Raw genomic sequence first — 15,457 nt, 5'->3', positions numbered from 1 at the left:
CTGCTGGAAACTCACCCAACCCATCCCCCAGCACCAGCCCGCCCCAACCCCATCTCCTACCCCACCCTTGGGTGTTCCCTTCAGCCCCACACCTAGGAAATCCACCCTCATCCAGAGTCCCAGCTCTGTCCACGCGTCAGAGGTGGTCAATGTGGCCTCGCCCCCGTCGTCCTGGTCCCCAAACACAGTCCAGGGCCAAGTGGGTTCTTCAGCCCCAGACCCTTAGGAGTTGATTCAGAGGAAAGTAAGGGGATTGGCCTGGCTGTCCTGGGCACCCCACCCACGGCGGGCAAGCCAGGCCTGGGGCAGAAACTGCAGCAAGGGAAGAGCTAGACTTTGGTCACTTGTGTGACCTTAGACTTTACCATCTGAGACTCAGTTACCTGTCAAAAGGTAACTCAGAACAGCCAGGGGCTGGTCCTCTTCCCCAACCCCTACTATAAACTTGTCCACCTGGGCTTCCTGTGCCAAAGTGAGCCTCAGAGCTGGCCTGCGGTCAACATCCCAGGTCTTGGGGCACGGTCACTGGGACGGGACCCTCAGCCTCTCTTCACCCCAAACCAATTCCCCTGCAACTCCCGCCACTCCCCCTCACCCCCGCCCGCCCAGTTCAGGTCAATTCTAGTGACTTCTGGGTCAGGAGCACAGATACCTTGGTGCCTCTCACAGACATGGCTCGAGGGTAAAATACAGCAGGGCAGTATGGGGCCAGACTGCCAAGCCTGCGGGCAAGTGACTGCCGGTGGCATGAGTGACTGAGCCCTGGTTAGACGAAGGATACTCCCTCCTATTCTTAGGCAATCCCCCAGGAGGTATTGGTGTGCAGAGCCAGAAAGGGTCTCCTCGCAGCCAGAGCAAACCAATGGCTGAACACATACGCCCGATATGTTCACTTACACGCTCATTTCCGTCTCCGATGAGCACGCACGAGGGGCTTCATAAAGTCTGTGAAACAGATTCCAAGATCTCGCACTTCCTTTCCTCCATAGCTTTGAAGCACGCTCATCTGCGGATGTGGAGTCCCGCTGCCCCAGGGCTGAGGGGTTGGCAGTGGGACCCACCCAGCTCCCTGCAGAGCCATGGATACGGCTTTGGGATAGTTACTTTGTAAAAGCATATTTTAAAGTGCTATGTGCAGTAAAATGCAAACTTGTTTGAAACTATCTATAGGAACATGTAAAATATCTACACGCACATTAGCGAGCCGGGCTACACAGACCAAAAGCCAAACTCACTGCCACGGAGTCGATGCCAACTCGGGGCTACCCGAGAGAACTGGAACTCTCCACGGGAGTGAAAAGCTGTCGTTCTCACGCAGAGCAGCTCGCAGCTTTGCACTGACCTCACAGTGAGTGAGCACCACACTAGCCGGGATCCCGGGCTGCGTCGACATTCCATTTTAAATGTCAGTGATCTCTGAAGCGACAAGATGACGGGTGCTTTACATGTTTTCATCGATTAGTGCTCTGGTTACCCTCATTTTTTGAATGCATGGACTTGTGTCATTAAACAAGAAATGGTTTTCTACATTAAAAGCAAACAGTACCTCGGTTGAGTTTGCTATTTGAAGGCCTCCTGGTGGCTAACTACAAGGTCAGCAGTTCAAAACCACCAGCTTTGCTGCCACAGAAAGACAGGGCTTTCTACTCCCTTGAGAAGTGCCAGTCTCGGAAACTCACAGGGGCAGTTCTACCCTGTCCCACAGGGTCGCTGTGGGTCGGCATCGACTCAATGGCTGTGGATTTGGTTTGGTTCTATTTGAAGCAGAACCTTCTGGGTGTGTGTGGAGAAAGGGCCAGGGATTACAGAAATCCCATATTGTGTGGACTCACCGCCAACGATTCTTCTCAAGTGTGGGAACTGGCACCAGACAAAGTGGACATAACTGCACACAGACCAGAGAAAACCGACTCACTGCCAGCGAGTCGATTCTGACAGCAGCCGGCCAGGCCAGCGTCGCACTGCTGCGGGGGTGGTGGGGGTGGTGGTGGTGGTGGTGGGGGTGGGGGTGGTGTGTGTGTGTGTGTGTGCGTGTGTGTGTGTGTGTGTGTGACGCTAACTCTCTATGGCAGCAGCCAGCCTCATCTCCTGCCCTGGGAGCAGCTGGTGGTTTGGAACTGCTGACCTTGACGCAGGCAGCCCAATCCTAACCCATGAGGACACAAGTCTGTCTCAGCTTCTCTGCTGATTGACTTTTACCTCTGAGGCGGCACTGCTTGTGTGTCGGTCACTAACTTTCAAGGGAAGAAACAGACCGGGTCAAGAGCGAGCAGAGACGAGAAAGTCAACAAAACGTCGTCGATCTTTACTGAACTGTGGAGAAGCATAAAAAGCCACACAAACGGTGTGAGACTGCAAACTCCGTGTCTCAGCCCAACAGGAAGACACGGCGAGCCCGGCAGAGGGAGGGATTCACCTTCTCTTCCCACCCTCTCTGGCGCCTCCGGGGTTCCGGTCTTTGGCAATGTGCCTGCATCACGTGGCGATGTGCAGGACCGAGTCCCACGGGGACTCCCTCAGCTTGGTTCTGCTCAGTTTCATGATGGAAAACAGCTGCTCACAGATGTAGGTGCTCCCGAACATGGACAGAATCTTGGCACAGTGGTGTCGGTACTTCGGGTAGCTGCTCCAGAGGTACTTGTAGAACTCGGGGACCCCCACTTTGTCGTACTTGGCCTTCAGGGCCGTGTTGCACTGCAGGTCAATCAGCTCCATCTGCAGCTCCTCCGGCACGCTGTCCACCCTCACGGAGAAAGGCGAGCTGAACAGGGTCAGCTCGCTTTCACAGAGCCTGAAGTCGGCCAGCCGGGCCTCGAACTCGCTCCTGAGCTCTGCGATCTTCGGGATGTAGTGCAGGCCGTCGCTGCCCTGGCTGGAAACCGATCTCAGGGTGGGGAAGTGGGCCAGGTTATTTCTCGCCAAGTGAGTTTCCCAAAGGCCCAGTTTGGCCAGGAAGGCCCGGATCACGTCGTACATTTGTGTAACGATTTGCGAATGCCCTTGAAGGGAGATGGTCAGGGTGTTGAGATGCATCGTCATGTCCACCAAAAAAGCCAAGTCTTTGATCCAGTCGGCAGAGCGCAGCTGGGGCACCGGGTGTCCTCTGGAGGCCATGAACGAGTCCACTTCTTCCAAGGACTCGAAGAATCTCTTCAGCACCAGCCCACGGCCCAGCCACTTGATCTCCGAGTAGTACAGGAGGCTGCCGTATTGGTTGTCCAGTTCGTAGAGCAACGTGGCGAACTCCCGGTGGTTGAGCCCGCGGGAGCAGATCCAGTTCACGGAGCTCACCACCACGTCCATGACGTGGTCCATCTTCAGCTTCTGAGCGCACAGGGACTCCTGGTGGATGATGCAGCACATGGACTTCAGCCCGGAGCCCTTGCGGGTGGCGGCCACCTTGGATTTCAGCTTCGTCACCAGTCCGTCGTTCCCGCTCACCATGGCAGGAGTGCCCGTGGAGGCCACGCTGACCAGCTTGGACCAGTCGATGCTGAACTTTTTCAGACTTTTCTCCACGCGGAGGAAGGTCTCGTTCCCGGATTTTGTGCCCGTCATGGGCACCGTGTCCAGCAGCTCTTCGGACACCTCGAAGTTCTCGTCGACGCCACGAATGAAGATGGCCAACTGCGTGGTGTTGTTGGTGTCCGTGATCTCGTCGATGGCCACAGAGTAGGCCACGAACGATTTGATCTTCCTGCGTAACTTCTCCCACAGAGTCCAGCCCACCTCTTCCACCGGCTGCACAACGGCGTGTGCCGGGGGACGGGCAGCCGGGGAGCCTGGGCTCGGCTGCGGACGGCCGGTCTCTGCCGGCCAGGAGAGACAGCCGCCGAAGCCCGCCTTGAGCTCCCGAAGCTTCTCCTCGCGCATCTCCTCGGTGAGCTGGTCGAAGTGCTTGCTGTGGTTGGTCTGGTAATGGCGCCTCAGGTTGTACTCTTTGGACACCGACATGCTCTGCTTGCATATTAAACAGGTCGGGATATTCTGCACTTCCACGAAGAAGTAGGCTCTCTCCCACTTTTCCTGGAACATGCGGCCCTCCTGGTCTATCTTTCGCTTCCCCACTTCGGGCACAGATGGGAGGACAGGACACAGGTCATTGTTCTCTGAGTTCTATGACTAGAAACAACCGCAGTGTGCTGGGGAGGGGGAGGGGCAGAGCGACCGGGCGGGGAGGGGTGGACTGTGATGAACTGAGAACTGCCCAGCAGGGGGCGCTGACGCTCACCTTGGGCAGCGGCCCACCAGGGGACATGAGACTGGCTCTTTGCTTTTCTAAGGCCAACACGGAGGGAGGGCTGGACTCTTGGGAAGACCGTCCGGCTTTGCGGCCTCGGCCACAGTTTCCTAGTTACAGGGTGTGTGTGCCCGACAACGGCCGTCACGGTCAGTCGTGAGGGGACTTGGCACTTGTGGCTTAGCCAGGAAGGTGCACGAGTGTCCCTGCATTTGAACGTGCTGAAAGACAACTTGGAAACGCCGAGAAGGGGCAAGCGTGTGATGACTCACGGCAAGTCAGACACTGTGGGCCGGGGAGAAGGGTGTACTTTCGGAGAGCGTCCCTTGGCGGCTGCGGGGGCTGCGGGCGGGGATGGGAATCGGCCGGAGGACTTGGGCGGGCGGGACGATGACGCTAGAACTGCTCTGAAAATAGCCTGTTGTGGGAGTGGTACAGCTCCGGCCAGCTGATTGGAAAATAAACTGTCTGAAAACCCCTCAAGCAGATGGCTGTGGCGGTCAGTGGACAAAGCCTCCACCCAGCGATTACTACCAGAAAGGGGCACTGCGCCCCGAGACGCGCCCCTCGGAATAGCCATTGAGCATCAGCCGCACAAAATACTTCTGGTTTCCACCTCCAGCGAGGACTTCATGGGCAGCCGAGGGGCTCAGGTCGGGAGAACACGCCACGCTGGCAAGGCCACCAGGGGCCACGTTACAAAGAGCTCACAGGGGGAGTCCTTGGGCACCGCCCATCAAAACAGACGCCAGTCCTCGCACAGGACGGGGTGGAGCTGTCGCCTGCGCGTGCCAGGCGTGACCCTTTTGGTTCAGACGTGTGAGGGAAATGAGGGAGGGCCTGAAGGGAAGAGGTGTCAGGCGAGCAGAATTTGCCAGCCCTGTGGCCAAGTGTGGGCTGTGCCTTGCCACCGGGGGTGGGGGGGACCCTCAGCAAACACTCCGGCCTTCCTCCAACTGTGGTCTAAGAACCACAGAAGGGCCCATGAGGGAAACCCCAGCGAGGGAACAATGTAACGTGCGTGTTCATGCATGTGCATACAGTACGTGCACAGAGCAGGACCGTGGCACTAAGGACGCCGAGGTACGGGGCAGGGGCAGGGCTGGAGGGCAGGCAGGAGCATCCGTCTCCCCTTCAATTACTCACCGTTACTCAGCTCAACTCCTGGAAGTGGTCTGGAGAGAAAGAGACGTGGTTGAATACGACAGTTCACTGCCCTACACCTGCTGCCCCTATGTGTCTGCTTACCTCTGTTCTATAGGCTTCTGCTGGGTCTCAACCCTCCCTGAGGGGCAGTGAGGGGAAGGCTCACTCCGGCTGCCCACCATCACCGAGAAACCCAATGCCACGGCCACAGCTGAGCGACAGGCAGGTGCCGGGCCCCAGGGCCAATTCCTGGGCAACTATCCCAGAGCTGGCACCCTGACAGTCCTGTGATCCTGGGCGAGGACCTCCCTTTCTCTCTGCCTCAGCGTCCTCATCTGTAAAGTGGGGCCATGCTAGTACCTGACGCTCAGGGTCGCTGCGGAGGGGAGGCAGGGCTGGCATACACTGGGTGTCATGTGGTGTGGGTGGTGGCAACTGTGGTCATTACTGTTCAAGGAAGCAGGGGAGGGGCAAACGTGGAAGCCGAATAGGCTGGGGGGAGGGTGTTGGAGCTTGTACTTGGATAAGATGAGAAGGGGCTTGGAATTGGAGATTTCTGCAGGTCAGCCCTGTAGGGTGTGAACGGAAGACAGCGGGGAGACCTCAGACACTTGGAGTGTGTGGAAGACTAGTGGCATCGTGGTTGCGTGTTGGACTGTGATCGGCAGTCTCAGCAGTTCAGAACCACCAGCTGCTTTGTGAAAGAAAGACCAGACTCTGGACTCTCACCGACAGTCGTGGAGTCTTGGAAACTCACCGGGGCAGTTCCACTTGCCCGGCAGGGTCGCCACGGGTCAGCATTGACTCGGCGGCAGTGAGTGTGGTTCCCCTGGGTGGCAGGGGCTGATAGCAGGTTGGGGGTGAGGACGGGACCCACCATTCAGTTGTGTTATTGAGACCGAGGGAGGAGGGCCCACCTAAGGCAGGGCGGCTGAGGCGGGGGGGCATCCACTGGAGGTGTTCCCACAGGTGGTCCCAGCAACAGGGAAGGTGGGGATCATGTGCTGAAGGTGGGGAATAGGTGAGCCGGGTCATGGCAGAAATGACTACTTTGGCCAACGAGAAAAGACATTTAAGAATGAAAAGTAGCTTACGGCCTTGTGAGGCGCTGGGGTGGTAACCACAAGGCTGGCAGTTCAAACCCACTAGTCGCTCCTCGGAAGGAAGGGGAGGCTCTCTGTTAGAAACACTGCACAAGGCACTGTGAAGCCGGAGCAACTCAATGCCTGCAGGACGGGGTTTTTGGTCTGAGGCAGTATTTGCCAAAGTGGTGATACTGCTTCCTGGGGGCACCGGAACGATTCAGGGGCTACAAGAGCAGGTGACCTATTCTTTATCCTGGATTTTGATATTTTTTTAATTGCCAGGGAAATGTTGAGTAATTCCCCCCCCCTTTTTTTTCAGAGACAGGGACCAGATGGCCAAATAATTTCAAGAGCCTATAGTTAAAGCACTGCAGGCCAACCAGGCTAGAGGGGTGACTGACGGTAGGCTTGTGTTGGGGGGCTTGGGCCAGATGGGCTTGCTAAGACCCCAAAACTCATCTCCCTTCCTTTCTCCTTGTTCTTAGGACAAACGTGGGCGTGGAGAAAAGGCGAGGCATTGTTTGCTCAGAACGGAGACTGGCTAGGAGCGTGCCCAGGACCCTAGAGAGGCGGGAACTGGAGGGGTGAAGAACCACAGTTCTCCGTCAGTCGGGCCACAGGTTTGGCAGAAAGGCGGCTTTCTGAGAGACAGATTCAATCCCTTTCTGTCACTGTGAGACTATGAACATCTTATCCGTCTGCACAGAATCGAGCAACCGTCACAGAACCCCCTTCTGGTACCTGACAAGGGGAAGCACAACTTAGGTCAACACGACCCTGCATTTCATCTGGTCATTGCTTTGTGCTGACAGCTGGCAAGTCCCTTTCTTGCACCTGCCTGTCTGGGAAGGTGACTTTGCCTTCTGATCTCTGGGAGCATTCTCTCACCCACTCACCGAACCACAGTAGACTTGATAAACTCGGCAGGCAGGCAGTCGGTCAGTCAGGAACCCACCCACTCACTCTCACTCACCGACCCACCGTGAACTTGATAAACTCAGCAGGCAAGCAGGCAGGCGGTCAGGAACCCACCCACTCGTTCACTCACTCACTCACTCTCACCCACCCACTCACTCTCACTCACCGAACAACCGTGAACTTGATAAACTCGGCAGCATCCAGTATCCTCTTCATGGAGCTGATTTCCAGGTAGCCAGGGGCTTTGAAAACCACTCCTGGGGGCATGCCCTGGACCAGCACGCAGCCAGGGTTAAAGGTGATCTTTCTGTAGGGGACTTTCACCGGGAAATCCACCCCAACTGCCTCACCTGTGAGGAGACAGGCCGGGTAACACAAGTTGACTTTGCCACTTACTTTTCAGAAGGTATTTGTTGGGTTCTAGGTGACTGCTTAAACAGCACATTAGGAGCCCTGATGGCACAGTGGGTTGTGCCCTGGGCTGCTAACCATGGCGTCAGCAGTTCAACACCACCAGCTGCTCCAAGGGAGCAAGATGAGGCTTTCTACTCCCTTAAAGAGGTCCGGTCTCGGAAACCCACAGGGGCGGTTCTGCCCTGTCCTAGAGGGTCGTCTTGAGTCAGAACGGGCTGGATGGCAGTGGGTTTCTTTGTTTTTGTTTGTTCCGAGACACGGGAGACAGTTTTCACAGCGTGTCAGGATGCTCATGACTCCCATTCTGTTGGTCCTGTCTCCACCGAGCCCACTGCCCTTCCCTTCTGCTTGGTCTGTGTGGGCTCCGCTCATGGACTCTCTGAGGGGGCCCACACTCAGGGGCCACAGTGATCGACTGATCGGCTTATTTACGTTTTAACAGGGGTATTGGCATCAAGTCATGTGCCACGCAGCCCATGGGTGTGAATGCCCTAAAGAGAGCTGTACGGTCACCACCACACCCACTCGGGGACTTTCCTTCACTGTCAGCCCCATTTCACCCCCAACCCCCTGCCATACATCACCCAAGAGAAACTATTGTTCTAGCTACTGTCTCTATAGATGTACCGATGCCGGATCTCACAGACAGGAAATCATCTCTCTCTTTCTCTCTCTCTCTCTCTCACACACATACACACACACACACACACACACACACACACACAGGAAATCATCACACACACACACACCCCACCCCTCACCCCCAGAAAAACAACCAGCCAAAAGAAATCAGACAATAATAAAACTAGAATAAGTGAAGAACGGGTCAGAAGTGGGAAGGGAAGGTGTTAGATTTTTACCCAGCGGTGTCTGCATCGGTTCTCCTTCTGATGCACTTGGCTGAGCGCAAGGCTGTTGGCATCCCTGGCCAATGGGGCGAGGGAGCCAATGGAGGCCTCATCCCTGCGGCCCTCTGCAAATGGACCGGGGCTTTCCCGGTCATGCACAGCCTTCTGTAAACTGGGTGCTCAGACTCAAGAGTGGTTTTTGACTTTTTATTGGGACTTGACTGGTTTTTCCTGCCACAACATGAACATTTTTTGATTCTCAACATTGGTCACCCCCCCCCCCCGATGTAACAGTACTTTTCCCATGTCCTCCCTGCGGTTCCCATGTCCCCTCTTCCTTCTTTCCGAGTCCTTCCCGTCTTGGGGATTGAGCCCTGGCCAGACGCTGCCCTGGTGGTTGATTGCTCTGTGGCCGCGGTCCTCCACCTTCCTCAGGCCCCGAGCCTGTCATGCAGCTCATGTGGTGGGGACCCCCCCCCCCCACCAGAACATTATTTTCGTTGCTCCTTCATCACTGTCATTTCGCTACTGCTATGAATCTCCATGTGAATATCTGATAGGCAGGGTGTATTTTCGTTGTTACAAATTGATCATCAAAGCACAGTGATGCATCACAAAAACAAGATGTCATTCTATATTGTGGAATATCTAATGACAAATCAATGACATTTTGTCTGGAAGCATGGTGTAGCCTGGGGAACAGTCTTCACGCCGGGTCCTCGTAGGTGGGCTTATCTGCGGGTGGGCGGACCCGTCTGGAGACGGATAGAGGATCGGTGTCTCGGTTCCTAAGACCATTGGAAATATGTGTTTTCCGATGGTCTCAGGCGACCCCTGTGAAAGGGTCGTTTGACCCCCCCAAAGGGGTCGCAACCCACTTGTTGAGAACCGCTGCTAAGGCGTGCATGTACCTCCCCGGTGTGAGTGCTTACCTGGACAGGCCTGTCTAATCTCTGGCTGAAAGTTACGCCATGTGAGTGTGTAAAGGGCACAGGCCTGGGGCACGGCAGTTTCTACCGGCTCAGAATGGCTTTCTTCATTACTGTGGACCTTGTGCCACGTGTTTCTCCCAGTCTACCCAGAACCTCCCGTATGGGCCCTTTCAGAGCCATCTGGCACCATCTAGTTCTTCTGTCTCTTGGCCATGGTGCTGGGGGGGGGGGTGTCTCACGGTCTACTAGCTCTTTGGGCCCATGGTTTCCATGGGTCTTTCCTTTCTGTCACGCTTCTTTACTGGTGACCAGTCATAATTACTTTATTCCCCAGGAGACAATGAGACGTGGATATGATTTTACTGGTTTTGAAACTGGAGATGGGTCCTAGACACGGTGTCTACAGTCATTAAGTAGAGATGATAACAGTATAAGGCTTTTTGGGAGTGAGGATCAAATGATTAAATGCATGGCAAACACTAAAAACGACCATTGACCTCGGTAAGAACTCAATAAGTCATCTGTTAACACTAGTATTGAAATGGGTGGGGTAAAAACTCTTCATTAAGATACATCTCGGCGGAGTCTGGCCACAGCTCTTTCTCAGAAGCAGCCGTTTCTTAGAGGATCGAGCACTCGGGTAACAGAAGTATCTCTCAGTCTGGCCATTGGATTTGAGGTCAACTTGAATTTGTCTGGAAGGATAGGGGTGGAGTCCAGCCTACTGATCGGTTCACGGCTTGATGATGCCTCCTTGGAGGTGTGACCTCTTCTGCAACAGAGACCCTGAGAATGTCTCTCTCTGCCCTTCTGCTTACTGGACTCGGTGTCTGCCTCAGTGGTGGCCCCAGGAGGGCTGCCCGACCCCTGAGAGCTGCTGGCACCCTGCCATGTTCCCACCCACTGGCCTGTGAGCTCCCTGCTCCCTCTTCCTGCACGTCTGGGAGTCTGCAGAGGCCCAGCCTACCAGCAGATGCAAGGGCTTCAGCTGCCCTGGGCCGGGGCACAGTCTTGATGAGATGCCTTCTGGATGTAAAGCTTTGTCTTACACACACATAGCTGAGTGACACTGGTCTTGTTTCCCTAGATCACCCAGCCCGACACACTCAGGACAGGCACCTCCAGACAGACAGCAATTACATGAACGGTTTCTCACGCTATGACGGCTGGAGAGCGGGGTGGGGGTGGGGAGGGGAAGAGAAACAGAACTGAAGGAAATGCTCTGAAATGGTGGCGAACGCACAAGTCTCATATGTTTAAACCATCGAAATGCATGATACCGGAATTATGTATGAAGAAAAGTTTTTTAACAAAGATGTATTCCAAGGTGACAAATTTTGGTCATCCAATGATAGAACAACTTACCAAATTTTCGGCTAAAGAGCTCATTGACTTGTTCTCTTAGCTGTTTAATCTTTTCAGCATTTGACGATTTCTCCTTCTCCGGATCTAAAACAATAACAGTAAACACGCAAGTCAGGATTATGAGTGGGTTTCGCCCCCAGAGAGACGTTGGAGGACGAAGCGCTCGGCTCGGCTCGGCGGCCCGTGTCCTCAGAGAGCTAACAGAGGCTCTGGGAAAGCTGTGAGCGGTGGCAGAGAAGCTCTCACGCGGTCACCCTGCATTGACACACGCCCACTGCTTCTAGAGCGCGTTTTCAGCATCCTGCAAGATACCGCGTCCACCTTTCCCACGGCCCTTCCAACGCTGGACTGACCATCCCAGCCAACGCTGACGAGGAAAAAGAGCACGGAGCATGGAGATCCGAAGGGGCCACTTCCCCAATCCTTGACACTGTCATTCTATTTCATTTTTGAATCCTGAAAGCGATCTCAGGGCTCAACATGCATGAGGTATAAACCACACAGGGGCCACTTCCTCTCTTCATCTCCCAGTCCCTGACGGGGGGGGGGGGGAATGGGGGGGGAGTGCGTACCCCATGTACATGTGATATGTGCATATTCAGAAAGCAGACTTCGGATGGGCAGCAAGTAAGTTTCTCCTCAGAGCCCATTTCCAGCTCCCTGGTAAGCTGGGGTTTATTGCTCCCGGGTGTTGGAATTTGCAGGCGAGGCCAGGGCTCCCTGGGGGCAGCAAAACATTGCCCGTTTAAGGGCCAGGCATTCCAGGTGTGGTGACCTGCGGCAGATTTATACTGCTTGGTGGTCAGGGTGAACCGGTCGCCAGACAGCGGCTCCGAGAGACTAACCCATGTCATGAAATAGTTGAGACCAAGGGAAAGTAAGACAGGAAGTCCCCAGGACAAACTCCGTACCTGGAATCGCCACCTGCACTATATGAAGGTCTTCAACACCTGCGGCAGAACTCACACTGAGGGACTCTGTCCTTCCTAAAGACGGAGACGGCAGTTTAGAATCCACAGAAAGCGAGGCTAATATGTATAAATAACAACAGTATCTGATATATAAATAAAGAGTTCGCGGGGGAGGGAGTGAATAAAGAGGAACTGATATCCAAGGGCTCAAGAAGAAAGATATTGTCTAGAAACTGCTGATGCCAACATCTGTCCACGTCCACTTGCTATAATGGATGTATGGATTGTTAGAGTACACGTAAGAGCCCCCAATAAAATGATTAATTGGGAAAAAAAAGTTTTTAACCTAGAAAGAAAAAAGAACAGTGAGGCTCAATTCTTCTCTCAACATGTGAGGGGGCCACTGTGACCGGAAGCCCAGGCTGAATTTTCAAAAATGCCCAGAAACCTAGCTGCCGGGTGCGGCCTGGCTTTGACGCCGCTACCAGCTGAGAATGGCACGCGAGCTCTGGACGCGCACGGGCGGCCACGGAAGGAGCCAACCTGCCTGCACAGGGGCACTGCCGGTGTGCTGCTGCTCAGACGTGAGGGCGCTGAGACTTCGCCTCATGCAGCTGGGCTTGCTATCGAGAGAGCCCGTCCCTGGCACAGTGAACGGGCAGTGGGAGAGAGGAAGGCCCTCACGGCGATGGCCGGACACGGTGGCCGCTCAATGGGCTCAGGCCTGGGAACCACTGTGGGGACTGTTGTGCACACGTCCGTAGAGACGGGACAGCACCCGACAACAGCGCTACTTTAGAATTCACACCCTACTCATTCAAATGTTAGTCTGACAGGTGAATGATATCAGGTTACATACATGACGGCATTAAGTCCGGGGCGTCCTGACATTATTGAGTAGCCAAGTTCTTAATTAGAAAAATGAGGAGCTGATGCCAGGGGCTTACATGGAGAGCAAGTGTTTCGAGAATGATGAGGGTAACGAATGTACAAATGTGCGGTCCACAATTGATGCATGTATGGATTGTGATGAGTTGCATGAGCCCCTAATAAAATGATTTTTTAAAAAGACATGGTGAATCAGCTTCTATATCAGAAGCAGAGAGAGAAAATGTCTAGTTACTAAACAGATCACAACTAAAAGATAAATGCATTTTTTCAGTAAGTGGGGTGAAAACTTCACACCATTCCTGAGATGCTAACACGTTTAAAACAACTTTTCACTGTAAAGGTGATACTGGAATCTGTTTTTAACTCTTGAATTCGGTTTTAAAAGAGCAATAAAGCAGATTATAGAGATGTAGCTGTTTGTGTTGGACAGAAAATCACCTTACAGAGTGAATCTTGAAAGAGAAATGAGACTGAGTTGCATTTTTAACTTCCCTTCATTTCAATACCTGGTGCTTGAACTGCTTTGCTAATTGTAGTCCAATCACAATCAGTTGTCACCAAAACGCTTGTGTGTGTGTGTGTGTGTGTGTGTGTGTATGAGAGAGAGAGAGAGAAAGAGAGAGAGAGAGAGAGAGAGAGAGAAGAAGAAACAGAGTGAAAGACTGAAGACGGAGAGACATAGGCCCAGGCCTTTCCTTCCCCCACCCCCTTTTTTCTTTCATCCCCCCTTCTGTATAATTTCGAATAACTGTGGGTCAGTGCTAATTTGCATGGCTTAATGATGTTCTTTAAAAAGCCACGGCCCTGGGGCTGCGGTTATGAGGTGCCATTGAATCAGTTCCCACTCACAGCGGAAGGAAACCCTGCCCAGTCCTGCAGCGTCCCCACAATGACTCTTAGGTGGCAGCCTCGCTGTCATGCCCTTTCACGGGGGCCTTCCTCTTCTTCACTCCCTTCCATCGGAGCACGTCTGAAGTCCTCTTCCAGACTATGGGAGGCAAAGTCTAGCCGTGCTGGCCTCTGAGGCGCAGTCTGGTGCACTTCTTCCAAGACAGATTTCTTTGTTCTTCGGGCAATCCCCAGTCCTTTCCATCCTCTTCGCCAGCGCTACTTGATGGACATACCGGCTGCTTCAGGCCTACAGCCTTCTAGTCCCTTCTGTCTCCTGTGACCCCATGTGGGTCGGAGCAGACCTGTACGCTGCAGGTTTCACTGGCTGATTTTTCCAAAGTCGATCACCAGAGCCTTTTTCCGAGGGTCCTCCGGGAGGGCGTGAACTTCCAACCCTTTGGTTGGCAGTTGAGTGCGGATCATTTATATCACCCAGAGACTCCTTAGCCCACCCCCCCCCCCCACACACACACATCTACTTCTCCAACAACTGTCTTCTTTCAAAAACCAAACCAAACTCACTGGCAGTGAGTCTGACTCGCAGCCACCCTCTAGGACAGGCTAGCACCGCCCCTGGTGAGTTCCAACTCTTCCCGGGAGTCCAAAGCTTCCTCTTTCTCCAGCAGAGCGGCTGGTGGGTTCAAACGGCTGACCTAGCATTTTAGCAGCCCAGCTCGTAATCCACTCCGCCACCAAGGCTCCTGAATTCCCTGAGCAAGGCTAAAAAACATGCATTCCGGCCCATGGGGATGTGACAGGACAACTAACCTTCGACCTTCACCTCAGCTTCGGCGTCCTCGCTTGTTTCTGAAAGGACAAGAGGAGAAGAATCTTGAAACGACAATTTCAAAAATGTCATTTATGATGAAGTAATTTCCTCTTCCAGCACCCCGTGGCTCTCCAGGGAGCTTCTCCCCAAGCCAGTTGGCATTCTCCATATGCTTACTGAACAGGAAAGCGATTTTTCATTTTAAAAAGGCCAAAGGGCAGGTGAGAACCATTTGGATATTAGCAAACGGTAGAGACCAACGGGAGGGGCACAGGATGCTCTTCTATTTGGGGCACAGATTGGTGCAGTTTCCTGTGGTCATCAGAAATGACCAGGCGGTCAGAAACCATTTGCTTTGGTCAACGGTCCACTCCCCACCCCCCACCCTTCCTGCCACCCCTGTTGTGGTTCTGATTTTATTATTACATGCAGCGCCACCCATTTTTCTTGGTGGACAAGAATGACATACGTTTAATCCTACATCCAGACAAAAAGGTAAAAATAAGTCCTAGAGAGAACAGACAAGAGCTCCTACCTGGCTGGAGATGCTGACCAAGTGACAGCTAATTGTCAGTAGGGGGTAAGACTAGACAATCGCTCTGCTCTGCTCCTGCTGTTGGGGATGTTCATAGTGTGGAGGAACCCGGGGAAGACACAGGGGCCACGTTGTGCTTATTTTAACTGCCTCTGAATAGATGATTTCATAGTGCAAAGCAAAACTGGGACCATCTTCAACCCCCCCGCCCCTCCCCCCCAGTTAGTTTAGGCTTGTTGTTCATGGTCTGCCCTACGGGCTTTGAGAATGGGCTGCTCAACACGAAAGTGATTCCACAGCCAGGCCGACATCGGTGAAGAAGTTCCGAGTCTAAACTGAATGGCATTTCTACACCGGTCGGAGGTCAGCCTCTTTCTAGAAATTCCCCATTAAAAAAAAACAAACAAGCCCAAGCAATCAAAATCTCCTAAGCAGCTCTACCAAGGGGAAGTGCGGTTTGAAAGAGAAACCAGTTTAGATCCCTCCCCCTTCGCCCAGGGACAGGCCGAGAT

The 15,457-nt window shown here is 53.7% G+C and overlaps 1 protein-coding gene across 3 annotated transcripts in view; it reads right to left on the bottom strand.

Moving 5' to 3' along the window:
• Positions 1–2,284: 2,284 nt before the first annotated feature.
• The window catches only part of LOC142462700 (general transcription factor II-I repeat domain-containing protein 2B-like), a 66,577-nt gene continuing 53,404 nt past the window's right edge, over positions 2,285–15,457 (bottom strand). For all 3 annotated transcript variants that reach the window (XM_075564830.1, XM_075564831.1, XM_075564832.1), the window contains 6 exons: positions 14,410–14,448; positions 11,860–11,934; positions 10,949–11,032; positions 7,556–7,739; positions 5,387–5,415; positions 2,285–4,067 (listed from right to left, as the gene is read on the bottom strand). In XM_075564830.1, coding sequence (XP_075420945.1) covers positions 2,476–4,067; positions 5,387–5,415; positions 7,556–7,739; positions 10,949–11,032; positions 11,860–11,934; positions 14,410–14,448 — 2,003 coding nt within the window. In that variant the 3' untranslated portion in view covers positions 2,285–2,475. The remainder of the gene's footprint in view (positions 4,068–5,386; positions 5,416–7,555; positions 7,740–10,948; positions 11,033–11,859; positions 11,935–14,409; positions 14,449–15,457) is intronic.

Source organism: Tenrec ecaudatus, chromosome 12 (assembly GCF_050624435.1).
Source record: "Tenrec ecaudatus isolate mTenEca1 chromosome 12, mTenEca1.hap1, whole genome shotgun sequence".
NCBI classification, from domain to species: domain Eukaryota; kingdom Metazoa; phylum Chordata; class Mammalia; order Afrosoricida; family Tenrecidae; genus Tenrec; species Tenrec ecaudatus.
This window is presented reverse-complemented; position numbering and strand designations above follow the sequence as displayed.